General features: G+C 38.5%; 1 protein-coding gene and 1 long non-coding RNA gene across 4 annotated transcripts in view; one reads left to right on the forward strand and one right to left on the reverse strand.

Moving 5' to 3' along the window:
* Positions 1–19,988, forward strand: part of CACNG5 (calcium voltage-gated channel auxiliary subunit gamma 5) — a 37,857-nt gene extending 17,869 nt beyond the window's left edge. The window contains exons 2-6 of the mRNA XM_026678708.2: positions 7,344–7,579; positions 10,576–10,662; positions 12,257–12,397; positions 15,106–15,251; positions 17,293–19,988. Of these exons, the coding sequence (XP_026534493.1) occupies positions 7,372–7,579; positions 10,576–10,662; positions 12,257–12,397; positions 15,106–15,251; positions 17,293–17,550 (840 nt within the window). The 5' untranslated portion in view covers positions 7,344–7,371 and the 3' untranslated portion in view covers positions 17,551–19,988. The remainder of the gene's footprint in view (positions 1–7,343; positions 7,580–10,575; positions 10,663–12,256; positions 12,398–15,105; positions 15,252–17,292) is intronic.
* LOC148132228 (uncharacterized) overlaps positions 7,518–25,394 on the reverse strand; it is a 52,177-nt gene continuing 34,300 nt past the window's right edge. For 2 of the 3 annotated variants that reach the window (XR_015747742.1, XR_015747740.1), the window contains exons 2-3: positions 9,460–9,792; positions 7,518–8,199 (exon numbers count right to left, since the gene is read on the reverse strand). This is a non-coding gene — a long non-coding RNA (uncharacterized LOC148132228). Of the gene's footprint in view, positions 8,200–9,459; positions 9,793–17,159; positions 17,306–25,394 lie in introns of those variants that run through there. The other variant, XR_015747741.1, reaches the window with a different exon arrangement.

A 25,394-nucleotide genomic window follows, 5' to 3' on the forward strand; every position in this document is an offset into this window, starting at 1 on the left:
TCCAAGTTTTATGTGGCCAGCTGACTTTTTACATCTCTGGGTCGCTTGCAGCAATGCAACCTCCTCCTCTTTAAAAAAACCCTGGTAAAATCAATTATTAATAAAAAGATATAGCTAAAAATACAAAGACTGCAAGAAGGGGGCTTGCTTCAATTCCACTGATAATTTGTCACACCCTCAATGGAGAAAGCACTGGTCCTTGAGCCCAAATACATCCTTGGCTGAACTAAAGTGGGCATTCATGGGAGCTTGGGGGTGATACTTGTATAACATTTCAAGAATCACAGGGAACATCTTGAATTTGATCTGAAAAGCAAGTACCAACTGTTCCATCAGGGGGACAATGTGTGATTTTAGGCACCACTCACCGTATTTTGGGCCAGCTGCAACTTTTCCATCAAGGACTGCCCCATAAAAAAGCCCTCCAACAGGTCATTGTCATCTGTCTAGCTGTTATCCAGACATTAAAACTTGCTTTCTTTCAAAAGGTGTTTTTAGAATACAACTTCACAGATTCAGCCAGTTGTCAGGATCAGGACAAAGTAGCCCATTACTTAACAAAAAGACGAGTCCTCCCAGCTTGATATTTTCCCGTTGTAGTAGAGGTGATTTCCCTGAATGCCGAGAGAGCATTTCTTATTGTTTATTGCATTTCTTATTCTTTTCTTAACTTGGAAGTTAAGAAAAGCTAGCCAGTACTAGGATGGGAAACCATAGCAAACTCCAAGATTGTGGGCAAGATAGGGAACAAGACAACAGCAAGACTTCCAAGAAAACTATGCAGATGAATTAATGTCCTTGGTGGGATGTCTTCTCTTTTTAATGGGCTCGTGTAGTAAGTTTCACTAGCCTGGCATTTCCTCCAAGGTACGCACCAAAGTGAAAGACAAATAACATATATACTACTTATACATTGCTAGTCTTGTACAATTATTTTTGACCAACATATTCATTCTAAAATTTCCTTGCTTTTTTTACAAGTCCACCACATGTGTATGTACCTGGTGATTATTTACATTTCCAACTTTTCAAGGATGTGTTACTAAACATTTTAGCCAATCTTGCCAGAGGAAATGCCACCTGTAAAACACAGGATGGTCACACAGTGTTCGATATACCTATATGTAAATAATAAAAAATATATTAAATATATATTAGAGAGCTTACTGTTCTGTTTTGTAACTTGTTTTGATGCCAACCTTTTACTTCTGGAAAGACGTCCATTTATTTTGGCATACCATTTTGAAGGAAGCCAATAGAGATCCATAGCCAAAGGAAGAAATCTTATTTTGGTGATGTTCTAGCAGGGATTTAAGCCCATCTCCCACTGTTATTTAGGCAATAATGGGAAGATGTATATCCAATAGTAAATAAAAATATTTTGGACTCAAAGTTCTCTCATTCCTCAGCTTTTGTCTTGATAGAAAGAAAATACGATCACTCGGGAATTATCTTTTGTGCCCACTCAGCTAATGTAAACCTAATAAGATTTTGAAAATGTCAGTTGTTTGATTCTAACCCCACCCCCAAAGACAGCTCTAAGGTTAAAAAGGAACATTTTAAAAAAGGAAACTGGAAATCCACTCCATCTGAAAATGCCCCCTGTGCAAAAATAACAAACACATCTTTTGTGTTGCAGTGGAGTTTGAACTGAACAGTCTTGGCATTAGGCAAGATTTTCTGTGCTTTATTTAGCACATTGTACAGTACGTGTATATCATGTCCTCAGTGTGCCAGGACTCAGAACTGAATTTAATGGCAGTTGCTGAGAGTAAAATCCACAAATCATTGAAATCTAATTTATTGGTGTTTGACCAACTGATGGCTCTGTCCTCTGGATAAAGTATTCTTTGGTTTCCCTCCAGTTTACTTCAGAAGAGTCACGACTAAATCATGAGGGATGCTGAAGGGGTTTCATTTCTGATGTACTGGATCCTTTCAAGATTACCTCAACATGGCCGTCATATTTGATTGATCTCTTGAAGTGTGTTAAAAACGGCCTTGCCTGCCAGCATGCATAGGAATTAGTGGTTTAATTAAGAAAACCCATGTTCTCACTGTAAATGGATCCAATAATGTTAAACAAGGATTCTCAACACATTGGCTTTGAAATTGTATTTGATAAATGCACTCAAGAACAAATCCTACTGAATTTTGCTGCTGTGGCAATAGGAGAACGAGAGGTTGGTGTGGGATTCTAAGCATCTTCTGCTTACAATTAATAGCACAGCACCAGCCAGTCAGCAGGTACACTTACAATTGGCTTATTTGCAAGCACTGATGGTGAGACTTTCCTTTTGATCAGGGTCAGCTTTATATAGACTGGAACACTGGGGTGTTGAGTAAACGTGTTTAAGACTCTCCAATGAGTGCTGAGAGGTCAGAAAGTAGCATGGCCGTCAATGGTGCTCATGGTCCATAGCCTTCTGATCTAGTATGCTACTTAAGGATGGGGCAGTCCTACCAAGTAACATATTAATATATTAAAGAAACACATCTTGTTGGAGAAAAGACACTGCTATGATTTGTGTGGGCATTTTGGAAGCTGAGGACTCTTAAAACTCCAACCCCTAGGAGATGAGAATTGATTTGGTGCCATCATAATTTATCAGCTTCATGCATAAAAATGTGTGGCAGCCTTCAGTTATACCTCCTCTGTCTTCTCAAAATATACCACATGTCTCTAGTTAGGAATGACCCCATATCGACTTCCGATTTGGGTCTCTTCAGCGACAGACCGAAATTCGCGATCATGTGCGGTTTCGATCTGTGCTCGCCGCTGGAGCGCCCGATCCTTTGGATTCGGGGCTGAAGCCACCCTGCAGAGGTGGTGAAGAGGGGGGAGATTGCTAGCCGAGTGGAGGGGAGCCGCATCTCTCCTCCTTGGCTGGTCTAAACTCCTTTCCCCGAAGGCGGTTGCAGCAGTGGTCAGAAATGGCCACCTCAAAGAAGAACCTGACTTGTGCAGGAGGAAGACAAAGAGGAAAGCAGGACAGACCAGGCTAAACAACAGAGAACATCTAAGCAAGGTACCCTGAATCTAAAAGTACCTAGAGGAATACTTCTGAAAGAAGATCTTTAAGCGGCGAAGGAGAGAGAAAAGGAGGTTAAAAACCCTTTTTTAACCTTTATATTGACAATTACAAATGGTATGGAAAGAAATTTATATTAATCTATTTTGACACTAATAGGCAACCTTAAGCTGAAATCTAAGTGTCAAAAGGAGAATAAAAAAAAATTTCTTGATCATTTTAAAGCCCTAAAAAGGAGAAGAGTGGAGGCAAAAGGGTGGGACTTGGAATAATGGAAAAATGGAGTGCCACCTGGAAAAATAAAGAGGATTAACAGTGAAACTTTGAAAAGACTCCTGAGGATACATTGTCACTGAAATCTTATTAAAAGATACAGTAACCCACGGAAAGGAAAAGTAAAGGAAAGAAACAAGAAGGAACAGTCTGGGATCATTTGGTGATTTAAAAAAAAGTTTTTGCCATTGGTTTTTTCTTTCTTTTTCTGTTTTTACTTAAAGTCAGTTGGGTGGTTGTTCAAAAGTGTTTAAAAGGCCATCACTCCTGGAGGAATTGAAGATGAGTCTTAAAAAACAGAAAGAAGATGTAGAAAGGGGAGGAAGATCCTTTGGCTTCATGTTTGAATTTTTTGAAATGGAGATCCTGAACTATGAAAAGCAAAAGGAAAAGCTTCAAGAGCAAGAAGAAGGGCGGGACAAAGAAGAAGCCATTTTCAATGATCAAATAATGCAAAGTGTGGTAATAAGGGGGGAAAGAGGGGAAGGAGTTAAAAGTTTGAGATCAAAGGGAACAGCCAAAAAGAAAAATAGTCTGAAAAAGAAGTACAACAGCAAGGAGAAGCAGAAAAGAAAACTACAGAAGGGAAAATTAGAGAGAGAAGGGTATAAAAAAAGGGGATGAGAAAAAGGGGGGAAAGATAGAAAGGGAAAGAAGTTATGAGGGACAAAAAGAGGAAATAAAGAAAAGGGGGAAACGTACTAGGATTAAAGGTATTTGCTCAGCTAGAAAACACAGAGACAATGGTTAAATTAAGTTAAAAGTGAGGATTCTGCAAAGGTACAAAAGATAGTGTTGTGACAGTAGAATACTGTAATGAGTTAGAAATGAAATAAGTAAATAATCTATGAGATAAAACTATTGTTATGTAATGGTATGTTTATTTATAATTAATGCAATAATAAAGAAGAGAGGGAAACATTGCAATTGTTTCTAAAGATTGATAAAATATTGAAAAGAAATGTGACAGATTAATAAGGAAATTTATACCAGTTATTAGAATGAATTTGAATAATTATTTTGCTTATTAATAGTAAATAATTTATAAGATAAAACTGTATGACTATCCAATGGTATGCTTATTAACAGTTAAGTAATAATGAAGAAGGGAGGGAAACATTTCAATTGTTCTCAAAGATTGATAGATATTGAAAAGAAACATGAAAGATTTACAAGGTTCATACCAGTACTAGAATGATTTTGAATAACTTTTGTTTACTAATGTTTATATATGTATATATTTTATTTGCTATGTTTTTAGAATTTTTCTTTTTACATTTTCAAGGGGAAGTACCAAGCAGAGTCTGAATGATGAGATCTACATGATATAAAATAGATATTAGAAATTTGAATGTTATAATTTTAGAATGCACAAATTCAATGTTTAATGAGATTTCATATGATAATAACAATAAGATTTAAAGGTGTTGCATTTCGATTGGCAATCGTAGGGGGAATTTTGTTTCTTAACAATGTTGGAAGAGAACATATGAAATTGTAAACAAGACAGACGAAAGTATAAGTACAATGAATAAAAAGATATAGAAATTTAGGTAAAAGAAATACAATTGAATAAGAAGAAAATGAGATAACCATAAAAGAAAATTAAGAGAAGTAAAGGGAGAAATAGTGAGAAGTTGGAAAAAGAGTAATAAGATATGAAGTTGAATACATAAGATGAATATGCATATGAAATTGTGTCTGTATGGAAATGTGATAACCCGGAACGATGCTGTACTCAAATAAGATGTTTTATTTGTTTTGTTAAAACTCAATAAAACTTTATTTTTTTAAAAAAAGGCATGACCCCATATTATTTTTTTAGTTGGCAGATGGTTCTTTGCCTTCTATAGCTGTTGTAACAGCTTATCAGAGTATCATCCTTTTGAAAGCTAGAAATGAAGCAGTAGCTAAAGAAGGCCTAGAATTGATCCGATTCCTTTTTTGCTGTCCAGTCATACTATGGAATCTCTGTAGCTACTGGACTAATCAAATAACATTTCCCTATGGATCTACTGGCACTAAGTGACATAGCTTTCGGATTGAATTCCAAAGAGATCATGAACTATTATTATGGCCTGTGGTGGCATCAAGTCAATGTTATAGTTGTTTGATACATCCATTCATTCTGAAGGAGATTGTGTTTCTAATAACTGTATCGACACTTCGGTGCTTCAGGTGTCAGCTTTGAGTTGTGAATGAGTGTTAAAATAAAGTTTTTGACCTACTTTGTCATCTGTGCATATAGAATAAATTTTGACTTGTGAAAGAGCTCTTAGACATTTGCAAAGTGTCAAGAAATCTTCATTGCCTCTGTGTTTTTTTTTGTAATTTGATGTTTCAATTTATTTCCTTCTGATTTTCAGTAATATTACATTTTCCTTTGTTTACATTCCACAACTGCCTTCTCAAGGGTTTTCCCCTTATATAAAAATGACCTAGTTTGAGTTAATTATTGCCCTATCTGCTATTGCAAAGTTTAATTTACAACTGAAATTATACTTTATTCTGATCAGGACTGGGTTGTTCTTGAAACTCTCCCTCCTCTACAGTTTGTGGGTTTTGGACCATTGTAGGTTTGCTGATGAAATTGGCAGAATTCCCCCCCCCCCCATGTATTTTAGTGAGATTCTGTTGTACTTTTCCTAAACCAGGGCTGTCAAACTTGTGGCCTGCAGGCCAGATGTGTCACTCGCTGGCTACACCCATGCCCAGTTTAATGAAGGGAAAAAAGTTGTGATATGTCATGTGAGGCTGCCGTGATGACATGAGTTTGTCACCCCTGTTCTAAACGTTTACATATAATGTAACACCTTAGAAGCTATCTATTTCAAATTATTTGGGGCTCAGGGGATTATTATCTAGATCCACCCCATTTTTGTTGACTTCGTTCACTTCTTAGACCTGGCCTCATCACCTTCAGTGTGGCCTCCATCATGACACAGAACAGCCCTTACCTGGAAAAAAAAGTTGTCCACCCTCATCTAGACTGGGGATCTTCAAATACCCTTTGTTTTTTTAGGGAAATCTTTCCATACTGATTGAAGTCTGTTGAAGAACCTCAACACAATGCCTAGGTTGGTGGGACAAGCCCCAAATTCAGATGGGACATTCATCAGCTTACAAGGCACCCAACTTTCTCCCAGCAGTAGTAGCCAGAGCTTATATTAGACCATTGTTCTATTCCCACATGTTTTTCAAAGTTTCTAGTCATGTCACGTCCAGCTTAACTGGCCTGCTGTTAATTTAATGGCACAGTGGGGAAAAATCCCTCTCAATGTCAGCCTGTTGTTTTTGATGCATGGCTGCTGCTAGCATCCAGTTCCAAGTGGGTTGCCAGCAGCAGACTAGATATAACTGAATGAGCCAACAGGAAATATTACAATGGAGAGAAAAAGGGGATATTCCAGGTAACGATCAGTTTGACAGCAAGTTTCCACATTTACTGGTGATCTGTCACATTCTGCAATTCTTTGTCAGTCCCAGGTTATACTCCTACCTCTGGGATATCTCATTCAGATAAAGATATGTGGCTTTAAAAACCTTGAGACCTGGCTTGGGATTTTTTAATTTTGTATGAGTTCTTTACTATGTCTACCCTTATTTTAATGTTTATTTATGTATTTAATTGCATTTGTATCCTGGAGCAATCGACTGGAAGGTTTATTGATGGGCAACACTTCAGACTCTTTGTGGCCTACACTGGATTGTAGAAACTGCATAATAATTAAGTAAAACTGCTCTATGACATGTTGAAGGAAGGTTTCCTCTTTACAACTTAGATTTTCAGTATCTTATGTGCCAGCTTCGTCTGGGCTAATAAGATTCAGAATATCACTAGATGACAACTAAGAGGTATGGGGTGGAGGGGGGGGAGTTACAGTGTGGCTGACATTTTGTGATTGTAGCCTTATCTTATTAGGAGTATGACATATCTGCTAAAAAATGACTACAAGAGAGAAGGTGAGTAGATGCAGTTTTGCTCCACGGAGGTGAAGAGTTTGCAGTTAGTGATGACAGATGTCTTTGTCCATGCAGGAATTCTCTGGTGCCCCATTGTACCCCGATGCTTTGGGGAATGAGCACCTGTGGAAGGAAGGCGCTGACTCTGCTCAGCAGTGTCTTTGCTGTGAGCGGACTGGGATTTCTGGGGATTGCAGTGAGCACCGACTACTGGCTGTATCTGGAGGAAGGGATCATCCTGCCCCAAAACCAAAGTACCGAAATCAAGATGTCTCTGCATTCTGGCCTCTGGAGGGTTTGCTTTTTGGCAGGTACGGTGCTTTGGGCAAAAGTAAATCTGGCTTTCCTCATGCTTCTATTCTTCATGCCTTAAAAGTATTGAAAGGATTAGGAAATGTTCCCCTATGATTTAATTTATATGAATGGTTATGAAATAGTTCTCTTTTTTTAATGCATGTCCACATTAACATGGCTAGCTTATTTTAAATGGCTAGTTATTTTAAATGGCTAGCTTATTTTAAAGACAGGGAATTCTCCATTAAATGGTTTGGAATGAATTATATCTGACATGCAATGTAGGTTGCGCATAGATGCAGACAGAATCATTATATCAGGCATGGCAAACTCGATTTCATCGACGGCTGCATCAGGGTTGTGTCTGACCTCAGGAGGCCAGGGTGGGTGTGGCCAACTCAACGTCACTCGTGTTGGGGACACCTGTGGTGGCCCGAGTGCTCTGTGAGCGAAAACGGGTTCCCAAGCTTCGATTTTGGCTAGACGGCCTCCTGCAACCCTCTGCCACAGCTGAGCTCCATTTTCGCTGGCAGAGGCACTGTGGGCTGTTCCTTCGCTGTTTCCAGGGCGGTCCCTTGGGCCAGATCTAAGCACCCTGCAGGCCGCATCCAGCCCCCAGGCGTTGAGTTTGACACCCCTGCAATATATGAATACAAATCTACCTGTTAGAAAAATCCATCCAGAAAGGTCTATAGGTAATCTGTGACTACAGTTGAGCCCCAAATTTATGTTGCTAAGCAAGACAGTTATTAAGTGAGTTTTGCCCCATATTACGATCTTTCTTACCACTGTTAAGTGAATCACTGCAGTTCAGTTAGTAATGGTTTTTAAACAAATCTGGCTTCCTCAAAGACTGCTCATCAGAAAGTCGCAAAAGGTGATCACATGACCCCAAAGGTCACAAAAGGTCACATGACTGTAATCATAAATACATGTCAGTTACCAAGTGTCTGAATTTTGATCACGTGATTAGGGAGATGCTGCAACAGTTACCACATGTGAAAAATGGTCAATAAGTCATTTTCAGTGCTGTTGTAATTTTGAACCGTCACTAAATGAATGATTGTAAGTTGAGGAGTATCTGTAGTTAGGAGAAAGAGGAGGGAACAACTAATAAGAGGATCAGGACCAGGACCAGATTCCCGTGTAGTAAGTTCTCAATCATCTCTAGCAGAGGTGGTATTCAGCAGGTTCTGGAGAACCGGTAGTGGAAATTTTGAGTAGTTCGGAGAACCAGCAAATACCACCTCTGACTGGAGATTTTACAGTATCCTTCCCCTGCCATGCCCACCAAGCCACGCCCACAGAACCGGAAGTAAAAAGATTGGAATCCCACCACTGATCTCTAGTCTCGACCTTTGCTCTCTTTAGGGTGCCAGTCCTATAATGAATGGTAGGAATACCACAGTCCAGACTCAATGATTTGCCCAGTGAGGTGAATGGCATTCAGGATCCTTTCAAGAGCTAATTGTCCATAGTTGAGCCAGAAATCCAAAAAGAAGAAGAAAGTGATGCCCTGCCTTGCATTTATTAGCTGTGATTAGAAAGATGAAACAATAATAAATGTCACAGCCCCAGAATTCACCTGAATCAGAAAAATGTCTAAGTATACACGAATCATCATCTTTTGCTCATTAGAAGCCCTGTTTAAGTGGCAGATTTTTGGAGATGCAATATGTGCAGTTAGCACTTGCGTGGATGTGTGAGTTGCTTTTTAAAAGTAAGGAGGAGATTTAGGGGGGCTATTTGATTTAGAACTCTTATGGAGAGGAGAGAGTTTAATTATGTTGCTTCCTCTGGAGTTCTGATGTGGACAGGAGGCTCATGCCTGCATTTGGCACTCTAAGAAAAGCTCCGGTTGAGACCACTGTAGGACTTTTCTTCAGAGCAAACTTACATATAGATCTGTTTGCAAGTGTGGAGAGAAATAATATGGTTTAGGACTTTGATGGGACAGAGAAACAATTAAAGGCCTCCTGTGCTTAAAACAAAGAGCAGAGAATAATAGGGTTGGAAGGGATCTTGGAGGCCTCCTAGTCCAAACCCCTAGTTGAGCAGACATTCTGGACAAATGGCTGCCCAGTTTCTTCTGGAAACCTCCAGTGATGGAGCACCCACAACTTCTGAAGGCAGGCCGTTCCATTGGTTAATTGTTCTCCCAGTCCGGAAATTCTTCCTCAGTTCTAGGTTGGATCACTCTCTGATAAGTTTCTTTCAGTTGCTTCTTGTCCTACAAGGAGAACAAAGGGCTTTGAGGTCCATTTTCTCTTCTCCATGACAGCCCCTCAAATATTGGAAGACCACTATCCTATCTCCCATAGTCCTCTTCATAAACCAGACATACCCAGTTCTCTCAATCATTCATTAACTCTGTAGTTTTCATTCTTTTTATTCTTTTAGCTCTAGGAGAATCCCTATCCCACAATCCCTTACAAAGCAGTGAATCCATGTTCTATGAGAGCATATGCACCAAAGACAAATTCCTTGTGTATCTAATCAAACTTGGACGATAAAGAATTCTATTCTATTCTATTCTATTCTATTCTATTCTATTCTATTCTATTCTATTCTATTCTATTCTATTCTATTCTATTCTATTCTATTCTATTCTATTCTATTCTATTCTATTCTATTCCATTCCATTCCATTCCATTCTATTCTATTCTAGAACAGGGGTGTCAAACTCACACTGTCACGGCATCATCATCTAACTATCAGGACTTTTTCCCCCTTCACTAAACTGAGCGTGGGCATGGCCGGCGCATGATGCATCCGGCTCGCGGGCTGGGAGTTTGACAGCCCTGATCTAGAATCTCTATATTTGCTTCTTTCTCATGCCATTTTTACAATTGTTCACATGGACTAGCCTGAAATCTTTGGAAATTTAGGAACTCATTGATTAGTATTGGGGAAGAGAACAATTGATTTAAAGCCTTTAAGGTTATTGTTTTTGAATAACATTTTTGGATGTGAAAGAAAGCAATTCATTTCTCTAAGATTTCTCCTCTTTCAGGTGAAGAACACGGGAGGTGTTTCACAATAGAGTACGTGATGCCCATGAATGTCCAGCTGACCTCTGAATCAACTATCAATGTTTTAAGTAGGTGTTTCCTATTTTCTGAGTCAGGGAAGATTTACCTTTTTGTGTCTTTATGTAAAGAAGACATAAGAATCTTAACCTGGTTGCAAAAATACACATAACTACTAGATGGCGAATTGACGAAGAAAACACATTTTGGTGTCATCTAGTCCTTATCCAGATCTTTGCAGCACTACTTAAACAAACAACTGCATCAGCAGTTGGGGGGGGGGGGGAGCCCAGAATGTTGCTTCATTTTCAATTGATTTCTGATTGTTTGCTTTGAAGGTAGCTCTATTGTATCTAAGTGCTTGAGAGGGCTTCACTGCTGTTCTTGCTATCTCATTCCACTGGGCCACTGTTGATTTCCATGTACCGTTGCTGTGATCTGATAATTGTTCAAGCAGCAAACCAATAGATTGCTATTTCAAATAAGAGCTAATGCAGTAAGAGCAATGCTGCCAGACATTCTCCTAGTGACCATGACAACAATGCCACCATTTATCAAGGATGGTGGTACTGATCACCAGAAATACTGTAGTATGGAAAGGGAATCCAGGCAATGGATAATATGGACAGAACATACAATGTTATCCTAGTCAACTTATCATGCAATAGGCAACCTCATGACTTGTAGATGTTTTGGACTGCAAACCCCACCATCCATGACCCCTGAAGGAGTTGATATCCAAAACATTCAGAGGAAATGAGATTGCCTTGACAAAAATGATACCATAGACAACCCAGAGCTCAGATGAAAGTGATACTGATAGCTTTTCCTTTCAAATCCTTCCCCACCCCACAAAAGAAGAATAAAAGCAAAAGGAAATCTCCCTATCACAAATTAAGGTTGAGAAAATTTAGAAGGAGGCCTATGAACGGAACCAAAATGTCCTGTGAGAAGAAGGGCCCACCCTCATGGATGGAAAGGTCAATAAAGCTGCCATTGACACTTAATATAAGGAGATATACAGTAATCCATGAAGGCTTCATTTGCCCCATTCAGTATGGAATTACCCCAAGCATTATGGCCCTAAGGTCTCTTTATTTAAGAGGTAGGACAGTATGGCTCTAACCCTGATGCTTTTACCACTTTCAATCCCTCCCGCTGGATTGACAGGTCTTCTAGTGGAGGACATCAGTTTTCTACTGATGCACATTGTCCACCAAGTGATTCCGTAATTCAGAAGGTTACATGTACATTACCTCCACAAGGTAATCATATAGGGACTTGAGTTTTTCCTTAGTTTTTCGAGTGGACTGAACATTAAAAGAAACACAAACCAAGGAAACAGATTTGGAAAAAAATAATAATGCAAAATTCATGGAAAGCAGAAAGCATCTTTTCTACAAACGGGTGTTGTGTAGGCATGTGTCTGTATATTTTTGTAGTGATGTATAGAATCCCTTCCCATGACATTTGCCTCACTCATTACACTTGTTTCCAAAATGTCAGATAAGGATATATTTACATATTTTGGGATGATCCTGAAATTTAAGGATTGCTACAAACTGCATAGAAAGAGAGCCCAGAGAAAAACCCTGGAAAATATCCCTTCTACTTGTGATCTTATTTTGACCCTCAATGACTCTTCCTCACTTATGATTTTTATAGAAATGATTCGTTCTGCCACCCCATTCCCCCTGGTGAGTCTCTTTTTCATGTTTATTGGATTCATCTTGAGCAACATTGGGCATATCCGGCCACATAGAACCATCTTGGCCTTCGTGTCTGGAATCTTCTTTATTTTGTCTGGTGAGTTTTAAGATGGCAGCTCTATTCCCCCCCCCCCTCAAAAAAAAACCCTTGGTTTAAAGGTATATTTGAATTCAATCTCCTGGAGCAGGTGTCTGAGAAGTGAGAAAGAATAGGCAACAATTTGGGAATATTAGCATGTGTGGAATTTAGTTTTTCCTTGTACTGTGACGTGATAGTGTGCCTCTCTTCACTGAAACAGGATGCCATAGTTGTGCAATTGCTTAATTACTAGTTTTTCTTTCCTTGAATATGGCTAATACTTGTTACTTGTAAAAGGCAGACCCTGGTTAATTGATCTAGCCACAACTGAATGTTACCTTATTTTATTTGAAATAGAAACTGTTCCATTATTGTAATTTATTGTTTTCTTGTAAAATTCTGGTCAGTGACTGTAATATATATATATATATTTAGTTAGCATTAGATGATTTTGAGCCTAGAGGCTATTTCTTACTTACAGTGCCACACAAAGTTTTAAGAATAAAACAGAGACAGAAAGGATTATACTCATCGTGAGTTACTTGGAGGAAGAGTGGAAAAGAAACAGAATCAATCAACCAATTCCTTTCATCACCAGATATTATAGTTAATTATAAGAATGCCCCCAAAACAGAAGAATAGAATAGAATAGAATAGAATAGAATAGAATAGAATAGAATAGAATAGAATAGAATAGAATAGAATAACAGAGTTGGAATAACAGAGTTGGAAGGGACCTTGGACGTCTTCTAGTCCAACCCCCTGCCTAGGCAGGAACACCTACACCACTTCAGACAAATGGTCATCCAACATCTTCTTAAAAGCTTCCAGTGTTGGAGCATTCATAACTTCTGGAGGCAAGTTGTTCCACTGATTAATTGTTCTAACTGTCAAGAAGATGGGAGTCAGACAAACTCCATGATAACAACCTGATAAAAATGCCCTATTTATTTACGTTTGCTCCTTTAAAAGTGTTTAAATTTTGTATGTAAACAGATCAGATAATTTTTGTTCTTGAGTGATATATCAATCACATAGTCAGTAAATGAAACTTTTTCATAAGAGCCGAAGTCTATTACATGGATGCATAACAATGGACATCAAGTAGAATTTCTAAATATAATATGCCCATAAATAAATAGAACCCAAACCAAATAAAAGAAACTGGGCAGCTAAAATTTCCATTAAATTTGATGTTTTCGTGACACTTTAGAACTACTCTGTCACAGTTTTGGCTTATTCTTGCAATAGCTAATATATAATGAGACATCCTGTACGTCCTTACAATGGCTGTTATTTAAAAAACAATAATAACATATTTCTGATGAAATTGCTTTTGAGTATATTTCAACTGAAATATTTGAAATAGAGATCTAAATTCATAAGGCAAAATAAAATACAATATGGAAGACTATTTAGCTCAACAGTATCAAGGAGATGTATTTTAATATTATAAAGAATAATATAAAGAGACATTTTATTTATGTACTTACAGGGCAGATTATAAAAGGAAGATCTTGAAGCAAAAATCAGCAATAAAAACCTGTGCTTTGCTCACAATTGCCATCTTGGTTACATGTAGCTCTAGACCAGGGGTAGTCAACCTTTTTATTCCTACTGCCCACTTTTGTATCTCTGTTAGTAGCAACATTTTCTCTAACCGCCCACCGATTCCACAGTAATGGTGATTTATAAAGTAGGGGACAAAACCCCTACCGCCCACCATGAAAGCTGGAACGCCCACTAGTGGGGGTGGTAGGAACCAGGTTGACTACCACTGCTCTAAACAAACTTCCTTTGATCTATGACATAATGGTGAATGGAATTAATGTACGAGGCTTGAACTAAAAAGATTTCTGGAAACGTGTCTTCATCTGAGAGGGAAAACTCATATTTTATTCACAGCACTAACAGAGTATTAAACAAGCAACTGTGGCCGCAGATCTTAAAAGCTCTTACTTTACAGTCCCCAATTTACAAGTAGATCAGAAAAAGAGTATCTGAGAATTTAAATCTGTTGCTTAATTCAGCACTAAATCCTCATTTCTCAGTAACCACAGATGCAACTTTGGCATAATGCCTCTTCCCTATCCACGTTTGCAAATAACCCCTTAAAAGAAACTGGGAAATCTATGGACTTTAAATATTCTTGGACTATAATTCCTGTTCACCCCCAGGAGTAGAGATGAGTTCTACAACATCTTTCTCTAATTTTGTGTCCATCGTAAATGTGGACTTCACTTCTCTTAACCCCCAGTCCCAGGATGGTCACCTGGAAGGTGATTTCCAATAATTCTACAGCGTTTGCCTATCTTGGCAATTTCTAGTTCAAATCCCAGAGCTCCACAGCCAGCATGGTCCTCAATGAGAATTCTGGGACTTGAACTCCACACACCTGGATATTGCTGTGGTGGTGATGCACTATTCTAGTAGGAATCAGAATGAGGAGGTTTCTCCTGTAGCAGTTGGAGAGGTCATGCATTTCCTATGCTTCTCCTAAAGCAGTGGTTTCCAACCTTGCAACTTTAAGACTTGTGGACTTCAATTCCCAGAATTCCTCAGCCAGCTTTGTTGGCTGGAGAATTCTGGGAGTTGAAGTCCACAAGTCTTAAAAGTTGCCAAGGTTGGAAACCACTGTCCTAAAGCAAGCTGAAGGTTGCTTTGATTCTCTGCAGTAGGTTGTTTTTTCTTCTTGTATATTTTGACCAAAACCTTTTGCTTCCCAGGTTTATCTCTGGTGGTGGGGCTCGTATTGTACATCTCCACCATCAATGATGAAATGCTCAATAGAACCAAGGATTCGGAGACATACTTCACTTACAAATATGGCTGGTCATTAGGTTTTTCTGCCATTTCTTTTCTTCTAACTGAGGTAAGATGAGGTCATTGGACACACTATGGGAAGTACATTTTGTTGCCACTTGATCAGAAACTTGATAACATGCGTTTGCTATCTTTTCTGTATATTTATTTAGGGGCAAAGAGGGCAAGAGGGGCAATGCCCTTGTATTCCATGGCAATCACATTGTACCATTTTTGTTGCTATTCTTTTAAATTAATAACAAAACAGTTCCATCACAGCAGTCTTCCCTGATCTGAGCGCCTTGATGTCCATATCTGATCAACAAGTCTTATAATTTTCAGCAAAAGCCATACTAGCTGCAGAACTCTAGTATTGGAGTATCAGAGGTCTGCCATTTATAATAGATAAAATAGTTGAATCTTGACTCTGACATTCAGTGTAACTCAGGCCAGTTTAGACTGCAGACTTTTAATAGCCATTTTGATTATAGCAGCAGAGGTATTTTTTCTTGCTTCAAAATAAGGTAAAATAGCTTTACTGCTGGAATTTTCTTCCCTTCCACACAGTATGCAACAGAGTCGTATCCTATCATTATGACTTCACTAACATCAGAATCAAAATTGTGAAGTTCATACATGTGCCACACTGTGAAATATTTTTAGAAATTTATTTTGAGCTCTAAGAAATGCTCAGTCCACTTAGGTATATATCACAGCTTTGTCATAAATGTTTGGCCAGTTATCTGCTTATAACAGGTAATTCCTCTTCAGTTCCAAAGCATATTTTCAATACACATTTGTGATCCATACTGGAAAAACATTTGAAAATGATACTAGAGAAAAAGCATTTCCCCCAAGCGAAGGCTTGTAGTACAAGAGGGATCAGGCAATAGACAAATCAGTAAATTGAGCTAGAGTAACAAATTGTTCCATACTGTCAGGAATTAATTGAGTTGTGCCCAATTCCTGTACTTATCTGTTCAGTTGACATAAATTCTATTCCATCTAAGCAGTTTATTGTAGTTTTCCTGAACACCATGTTTTCAAGTCTTGATTACTTCAGCTTGATTCCTCTGTTAGAACAAGTGAGATTTTGGTCCCTTGTTATTATCGTTTGAAAGAAAGACAAGCTGGTAAATATATTGGGCCTCCCTCTTATATGGAGAACAGTTGTTTGAGGAATCTTTTTTTTTTGAAGGTGTAGCAAGCAGGAAAGGATAGTTTATGAGAATATTACTCAAATAAGAAAAAAAAATCTATTATTCTGTCTTCTCAAAATTGGACTCCTATTAAAGCGTTTTCCCTCTAAGCTATCCAGTGGGGTTACTGTGATGCTCAGCTACCCCCAAAAGCCTTGAATTAGAAACCCAAAGAAAAGGTCTACCTCTAAACATCACAGGTTTCAAAATTGCTTATTGATTTAGAAGTCCTGCAAAGGGAATATTTTTGTCAGACAAAAGCGTGGACCAGTGTGACAGTGATTGATGGCTTTTCTGTCAATATCAAATGAATTGGTACTTGATGTTATATTTTAAAGTAGCAAAGTAGTTCAACCGGAAAAGTTTCCCACAGATCTGCTCCTTTCAGTGAGAAGAGTTCTAATCATGGCAGATTGTGAGAAATGGATCTGTTGATGCTGAAAGTTGCCTGTATATCAGAGGTGGTATTCAGCAGAATACCACCTCTGGAGAAACGGTAGCGGAAATTTTGAGTAGTTTGGAGAACTGGCAAATACCATCTCTGGTTGGCCCTGCCCCCATCTATTCTCTGCCTCCCGAGTCCCAGCTGATCGGCTGGGTTTTCTTTTGTTGCCCTGCACAGGAGAACAGAGCTGGAAAGCAGGTTAATGGGATGGGGAGGGAATGGGGATTTTGCTGTATCCTTCCCCTGCCACGCCCACCAAACCATGCTCACCAAGCCACACCAGGCCCACCAAGCCACATCCACAGAACTGGTAGTAAAATTTTTTGAATCCCACCACTGATGTATATGTTTCATTGCAATGGCTGCCTTGTCTGCTTGGATCCATAGAGCACTGCATCCTATCCTTCCACCAGAAGGGCCATCCAAGTGTCAAGGCATTGCTTTGGTTCTCTCTCTCTCTCTTGCAGAGTGCGGGTGTCATGTCCGTTTACCTATTTATGAAGAGATACACTGCTGAAGAGATGTACCGGCCACACTCTGGCTTCTACCGGCCCCGTCTTAGCAACTGCTCCGATTACTCAGGCCAGTTCCTTCACCCCGAGGCATGGGTCCGGGGACGCAGCCCTTCTGACATCTCCAGCGATACCTCCCTCCAAATGAACAGTAATTACCCGGCTCTGCTTAAATGTCCTGAATATGACCAGCTGTCCTCCTCCCCATGCTGAAGGACAACACCCCTCTTGCCTTTTTGGCCACAAAATGACAACGGAGGCCGTGGGTCCTGAATCTGCACTTTTCTTTTTCCAATGAATGATGTTCTTCTTACTTAGAAATGGAGAAGGTTTTCCTGCCCATCCCAGCAGTGCGTGTAGGATTAGTCAATAAACTCTAGTGAGGCCTTTGATCCTGCAACTGATCCTTATGGCAGATCCTTGGAGCCCGAGATCAACAATAGCTCGGGCAAAGAAACCCTACCCACTGTGAAAATCTGGATATTGGAAAGATGGTTATTGGGCAAGGGGAGTTTCTTGGTTAGTGGGCTTTTAGTGGAAATGTATTATCATCCTAAGGAACAGAGGACAATGCCTGATGAATTTAGAAATTCACATCATTACTTATATATATAAATGTATATATATACGCAGGTCTTGGCGTGTTCGGGTCTTTTCCCGTGTAAGATTGAGAGCATCTTGGCAACGTTTCGACGAGGTCCCACTGAAGATGGCAAGTGGGACCTCGTCGAAACGTTGCCAAGATGCCCCTCAATCTTACACAGGAAAAGACCAAAAACATGCCAAGACCTGCATACCTGTACCCATGAAAATCTACGAAAACACATACACACACACACACACACAGAGACACACACATATATATATAAAATTAGTATCTCATTACAGATACTTCTGTAATAGTCTAAGTTAATTGTGTATTTAGTTAAAAGTATTTCTTCTTTGCATATCATTATCCTAGAAGATTGAAGTGTTCACTGGGAAACACAATTAACTCTCATCAAGAATCACATTCTAATTTGGCAGCTTCTCCATCAGATCAAATCTTTTGTTTTTAGAAAAGCAACATCTTAACAATAAAGTGCCTGATGCCATGTGAGGAGTATAAACAAACTTCTCATTTTCAAATCACCATGGGCTTTATACACTAATAATAAGTTTATGGCAGATCAACAAAATTTTCTTATTCTGCTGTAAAAACTGACTGAACAAGAGATCTGATGCCCCAAGTGCAATTTAGTAGTGTGGCTCAGTTGTGCTACTTCCTTTATTTGTAGTCCCCCCGCAAGAGAATCCAGGGGACTGCTGGATTGGGCCAGCATTCAGATCAGATCCTGCGTGAAGAAAGTTTGCAGAAAGGGGAGCAGGACTAGAATTACATCTTGCACCATGGATGTAGTTATACACTGTCCATATACAGTGTGTCCACAGTGCATTATCCATGGTGCATATATATGCACTGGGTAATATAGTTGTACCAGCTTTTGTAACAATTCTACACTGCTCAGAAGATTGCTTGAGACATCCAAATTCCAATCTTCTGATTTTTCACTGCTTTGAAAAATCTGATGTTCAACATTCTAGATCAGGCATGTCAAACACAAGGCCCACAGGCCAGATCTGGACCCCACAGGCCACGCCCACCCAGCTCTGCAAGGAAAAAAAAAATCCCGATATGTCATGATATGACCTGCAATGCGATTGGGTTTGACACACCCCTGTTCTATATAAATTTTAAATTTTGATTCGTGTTATCTTAATCTGTAATCAGAAGCAGTTGGAATATCCAGACTTCCCTTTCCCAAAAAATGCTTAACAGTGATGGCCACTTATTTCCCTTGTACACTATTAAAAAGTTGAAAATAATTAGACCCGGAAGCAAGGTTACTTGGGTTCCTCACCAACTACAGGGCCATGTGGCAAATGTATATACATGCGTTCTCATTTACTCACTGTGTTTATCGATGGCTTTTGTTCACTGAATGTGTATGCAATATGACCTGTATCTTTCAGCTGTACCTAAATATTAAAGATTTTAGTTCTCCAAGTCTAGTAAGGGAGCAAAAAAATGGGAATTATGCTACAGTATCTTGATAAATGTTGAAGCCGCCCAGAGTCACCTACTGTATGTATGAGTTGGGCGGCTACATAAATTGAATAAATAATAAATGAAGCTATAGTACAATGTGCACTCTAATCTGAGCATGTGCTAACCATGAGCACTAAGGAAAGTAGCTTACTACATTTGTATTACAACCTTTGATTAAGTTACTCTCTCTCTCTTCTGTCTCCGTATAATAGCATTGTATCTGTATTCATCTGACACCTTATTTTAAAGGACATGCACTTGCGGTTCCTGATAACGCAAAGCGATTCCTGATAAGGCAAAGTGACACAAATGATTCTGCTGCTATTTTCTTTTCATCCAAGAGAAGCAAATAGAATCACTCCAGCCTAAGCGGAAGAAACCAGCTTTGTTTCTCTGTTTGTTTATTTGTTACCAAGTGGCTTTTTTGTCCCTTCAATCAAAGTGAATCTGTGTGCTCTAAAAAGTGCTATACTCATGATAAGAATTCCACAGCTGGTTTTGTTTTAAATTCATAGTATTTTATGTACATGTTAACATGAGTAAATATTCTGTTTCTCTCAAACTCTTCTGTATTCTATTCTTTTTTTTTTTTCATGTTCAAGTCACAGTTGTACATTCTATGTGTCATGTCTGTGTCTTAGCTCTGTGACAGATTTTTAAGACAGGTTAAGCGGTAAGTAGAAAAATATCAAATAAAAGCGAAAATACTGTTTCAGCCGGGAACAGTTTTCATCAAGTCTGGAGAGATGTTTTCCTCTTTTACCTCCTGGATAGGTAGCACAACTTCATTTTAGGCTATTTCACATATAAAGCTTAGCCACATATGTAATCAGAACTTGTCTCAGCCTTAAACTCAGTTAAGTGAATCTGGCTTCTCCATTGATTTGGCTTGTCAGAGGTCACAAGAGCTGATCCCATGACCGCTGGACACTGCAACCATCATACATATAAACCAGTTTTCAAACATCCTGATGTAAATCACATGACACTGGGGATGCTGCAACAGTCATAAAGGTGAACAATAGTCTTAAGTTACTTTTTTCTGTGCCGTTATAACTTCGAACAATCGGTAAACGAACTGTTGTAAGTCAAGGACTACCTGTATTTCCTTACCACTAACCTTAAGCACATGCAAACAAATTCATTCTAACCATTTGGGTATGTGGAATTTATAATTTTGGAATATTGTAGTGGATGACAAAGTAATTTACAAGTATGCCATTGAAAAGAAGCTGAGCTGATTGCTAATGGAAGGGGATTTAATCATACATTTCAGGGATTAATTTTACACTGCAAAAGCTCTACTCTGATTTTCTTTCAGTAACCTTCAGTTTAGGAGTAACAAGCAATGGATTACCACATCCTCTTTTTTTCTCATTGTAAATGTTTTTTGTTTTAAAAAATGCTGCTTATCCCCATCTTTTTTAAATATATCATTGCACAGTAGTCAAGCCCTCTAGTCCTTATTGTCATGGGAACAGGGATAAAGAAGTTTGCTTCATGGCTCAGTATAACTAATTGGTAAAAAAACAAAACAAAGGCATTACCTTCTCCCAATGATTGCTAAATTACAATTCCCAGTAGTCTCAGCTGATATATAGAATAGAAAAGGTTGCTTGGACTGGTAGTTCAATAACACTTGATGACCAACACACACACGGTACATTTGATTAATACATTGGGAATAGTTTAGCTCTAGTCTTTTGATTAATAAATGTTTATGGAAGGCTATATTTGCTAAGGACAATAGCATGAAATATGATTCATGTTCTAAATAAAGTCATTTCTAAGCAGGCAAAAGTAGCATGTATCTTGAGATTATTTTATATCTTGATATTATATGAATTATACTATCCATAATTGAACTTTCTGCTTGACTGTACTGAAAAGACAGAACCTCCATCAGTAAATATTCCATGAAAATGCAAAATGTAGTCCCAGTATGAATTAAAGCTTCCTATGATTATGCCCAATTTTTTTTCATAAAAAGCAAATCAACAACAACAGGAAGGCTGAAAAAGGAGTAAAATATAAATGTATCTATATATATTCTATATATTCACTGGGATCCTGGGTAAAGGGTGAATTTAGGATTTCTAATTATAACTGTTTCATATAAAAACTATTTAGTGCAAGCAAATATACTCTATACAAAGTAAGTTAGCAGACTTACTACAGTCTTGCAAGACATTTTCAGAATAAAAGTCTTTATGTCTTCCTATATCAGATTCACCTTAAATTCCAACTGAAAATCTTAAGTTTGAGTTTAAGGTTTTGGCTTTTCCTGTGCAACATCCCCAAAAGTTTCTTAACAGGTTTTTGATAAAGACTATTATACATTTAGATTAATGAAATGAAATACTTGGAGAAATTCCTTCATCAACACAAAGTTGTAATTTCTAACTCTCAACTGGAAAATCTCCACAATTTGAGGGTTAAAAGCCAGAGCTTGTGTTATTTCTTAGATCTACATACATCCTATCTATGTACAAATATTCTAAGGACAAATTAGATCATTTGATAAATGCATCTTTCTTATAAATGCAATAAATTGTTTTTATTGCAATTTAAAATGTAATGGGCATGGATATGAGGCCATTTTTCTGAACTATACTTTGCCTTATTGATTGTGGGCTGCCAAAGAGTTTTTTATCTATGGAAAGAAGCCACAGGACTGCATTGCATAAATTTAATCTTGCGTATATATCTCACTGAACACCCTGGCAGTTATTTCAACTTAAGCATATTCAATTAATTCCTCTTTCTTTGTTAAGAGTGTGAATATAACAGCACACCTGTGTGATCACACATTGTAGTACACTAAAATAACATTAGTTTATTTTTGGCTTTGCAAACTTTAAATCAAATTTTAACCCATTATCTTTGAATTGTGGCTTGTTCAACAAACCATGGCTAAGAACTTTTTTTTTACTTATTTGCGTTATGTTTATATCCTCCAAATCAATCAACTCTGGATGGTGAACAATAAAACACAACAAATAGTCCACAGTACAACACAGTGTTCCCAACTCAGTGCAACATTACTAAAAATGGCTCCCTCGTCTCCATCTACACCAAGGGTGTCAAACTCACGATGTCACGGCAGTGTCACATGACATTTATTTATTTATTTATTTTTATTTATTTGATATGACAGAGTCTGTGGTTCAGCTAGAATCAGACCTTGCTTTACCGAGCCAAAGTGAAAGTGTGGCTTTAGGGTCACCTCCTCGGCCACAGGTGGAGACCTGGTCTTTTGTTTGTTGTTTAAAAATGAACACGGTGGATGGTGCGAGGTTCCTCTTGTTTGTGAGGGCTTCGGTCTTTATCTGGTGGCATTTTGTTGGTTTTTGAAATGGCACGGCCATTGTTTTCCCAGGGACCTTTTTGGTTGGTTTATTGATGGGTACGCTTTTTGTTTTGTTTTGGGGTGTTGTTGGTACAGTTTGAGCCTTTTGACGATGGTCTAACGATCACAGGGCCAACATGGGATATTGGGACTTTCCCCCCCTTTGCTAAGCCAGGCATGGGCGTGGCCAGCACATGATGCATCTGGCCTGCGGGCCACGAGTTTGACACCCCTGATCTACACAGATCAAATGCCTGCTTCAAAAGAAGCTTCCTTCAAGCTTTGCAATGCCAAGAGTAATGAGCTCAGCCTTCTCTCTGGGGGTAGCATCGGGACTGGAAAGCTATTGTCTTTATAGTTTATTTCAATTTTTTTGTGATAAGGAAGGGAGGGAGAGAGAGAAAAAACAAGAAAGAAAAAGAAAAGAAAGAAAGAAAGAAAGAAAGAAAGAAAGAAAGAAAGAAAGAAAGAAAGAAAGAAAGAAAGAAAGAAAGAAAGAAAGATGGCGCCCTTGTCCCTTTTCACCAACAGCCGGAACCAATCCCCTTCTCTGCTTTTTCCCCCCTCCTTTGTTGACATGCATGAATCAGGGAGAATCATAATTATTAACTGTACCTGCGGTGTCTGGCAAAGAGAAGGCCTGAGAAGTTCTCCAAAGGATGAGGCAGTGGAAATTCCAAAGTGTTACCAGCCCTGTGTAAGAAGCTGGCGTGTCTCCTGATGCACCATGCGTGCTGCCTTTTGCGGCAAAGGTTTCAACTAAAATATTCATGACCTCCATAGCTGCAAAGCCCCATCAAAAGACTCTTCTATTACTAACATTTATGAATCGGGCATCTTCAGAAGTCTTTGGCATAACAAGGAATAGATATCCTGGGTAGCAGGTGAGCTATTAAAGAACTTAATGGCTGGTGTATGTAAAAAACAAACCCAGGAAATATAACTGATGCACATTTTGAAAGAAAATACCAAGTTCCCAGGATAGAAAAATAGGGCTTTTGATCTTGGAAGCACATCAGATATCGGTGAGAAAGGTTACTTGATGTATATGCACGGATGTGTTTTTACACTTCTCTTTTGCACTTTGGGAGAAAGGGAAAAGGTTATGGCACTTCAAATGTCACCTTGTAGAAGGTTGGGCCTAACCATAATGTGGATCTCTCTGCAGTTCTGTGCTTATGTTCAAAAGAGCCACTGCCATGGTGGAACAGTTTCTACTCATACCAGAGTGTTCTAGTTTCTTTAAGAATAGTCTAACCAGGTGATGTCAAAATTGAGACTCCTCCCATTTTGTGGCCTTCTGGTAGGAAGAGAGTACCTTTGGGTGAGTCTCATTCCTCAAGTGGTTTTTGGTTTGGTTATGTGTCTAGCACTGATAATTTTGGATCAGTTTTAAGAATAATGTTGCAGTCTTCCTCAATTTGATGCTCCACAGTGCTATGGAAGTAATGCAAACAGTACTTCAACAAACGTAGGAAACCTCGGGGCAGTAGCTTGTTGTTTGCTGTGTGACTACTGATGTCTTATTTCTTTGTGCATTTAGTTAGTTATTTAGCGTTTATACAAGAAAAATAGACTTGACTGCCTGAAAGAGGTTGACCTTGTAAGCACAGAATGTAGAACAGCAAATGTTTAAAGACAAGGATGAGAGGACTAAGAAACCAGACTACAGAGCAATTAGTCTGAAAAGCAAAGAAAAGTAAAGTTGGGAGTATCATCAGGATGTAACCAAAAGGAGACTAGGGATACATATTCAGTTACCATATCTTTATTCACTTGTTATTAAATGTATAGTCCAATTTTCTGTTTGGGTAAAGTCAACTTTCAATTAAAGCATACAACTTTAGTGGCATCCAAATTTTAAAAAATCAAAAGATAATTAAAAGGTTCTGTTGATTTTAATTATAGCAAAGAAATGTAAGGATATTTTAAAGACATTAAAATGACTAATGATACAGGAAAGACCTGCAATGTAATTGATTACTGCATTTGCTGATAGAGTTCCTCATAAAACACACATCCACATGCACCAATGAATGTTGCATTTACAAGTACAATGTTTCACCTGACATGGCAGCTCACCATTTACTTGCTAATTTTGTGTGTGTGTGTGTACTTCAGAAATTGTTTGCCATATATACATGGTTGTGGTGAATAACTGAATAACAGAGTTGGAAAGGATCTTGGAGGTCTTCTAGTCTAACACCTTGCTCAGGCAGGAAACCCTATACCATTTGAGACAAACGGTGGTCCAATCTCTTATTAAAAACCTCCCGTGTTGGAGCATCAACTTCTAAAGGCAAGCCGTTCTGCTAATTAATTATTCACTGTCAGGAAAATTCTCCTTAATTCTAGATTACTTCTCTCCTTGATCAGTTTCCATCTACTGTTTCTTACCTTGCCTTCTTGGTGTTTGGGAAAATAGATTGAAAAATAAGTTGATAGGCTCTATGTATTAAAACAGCTAGGACTAAAATGCAACAAAAAGGAGCTTAAAAGTCAGTTTTTGCCCACTCTTCCAATAGCCATGGTACCTGAATTGTATGGGGCTGCAATAACTTAGTGGAACTTTTTCCATCTGAATTGGGACTCATAATCTATTTAACCAGCATTGAAACT

This window comes from Notechis scutatus, chromosome 2 (genome assembly GCF_049901735.1).
Source record: "Notechis scutatus isolate UNSWTSFEM ecotype Mainland chromosome 2, rNotScu1.2, whole genome shotgun sequence".
NCBI lineage: Eukaryota > Metazoa > Chordata > Lepidosauria > Squamata > Elapidae > Notechis > Notechis scutatus.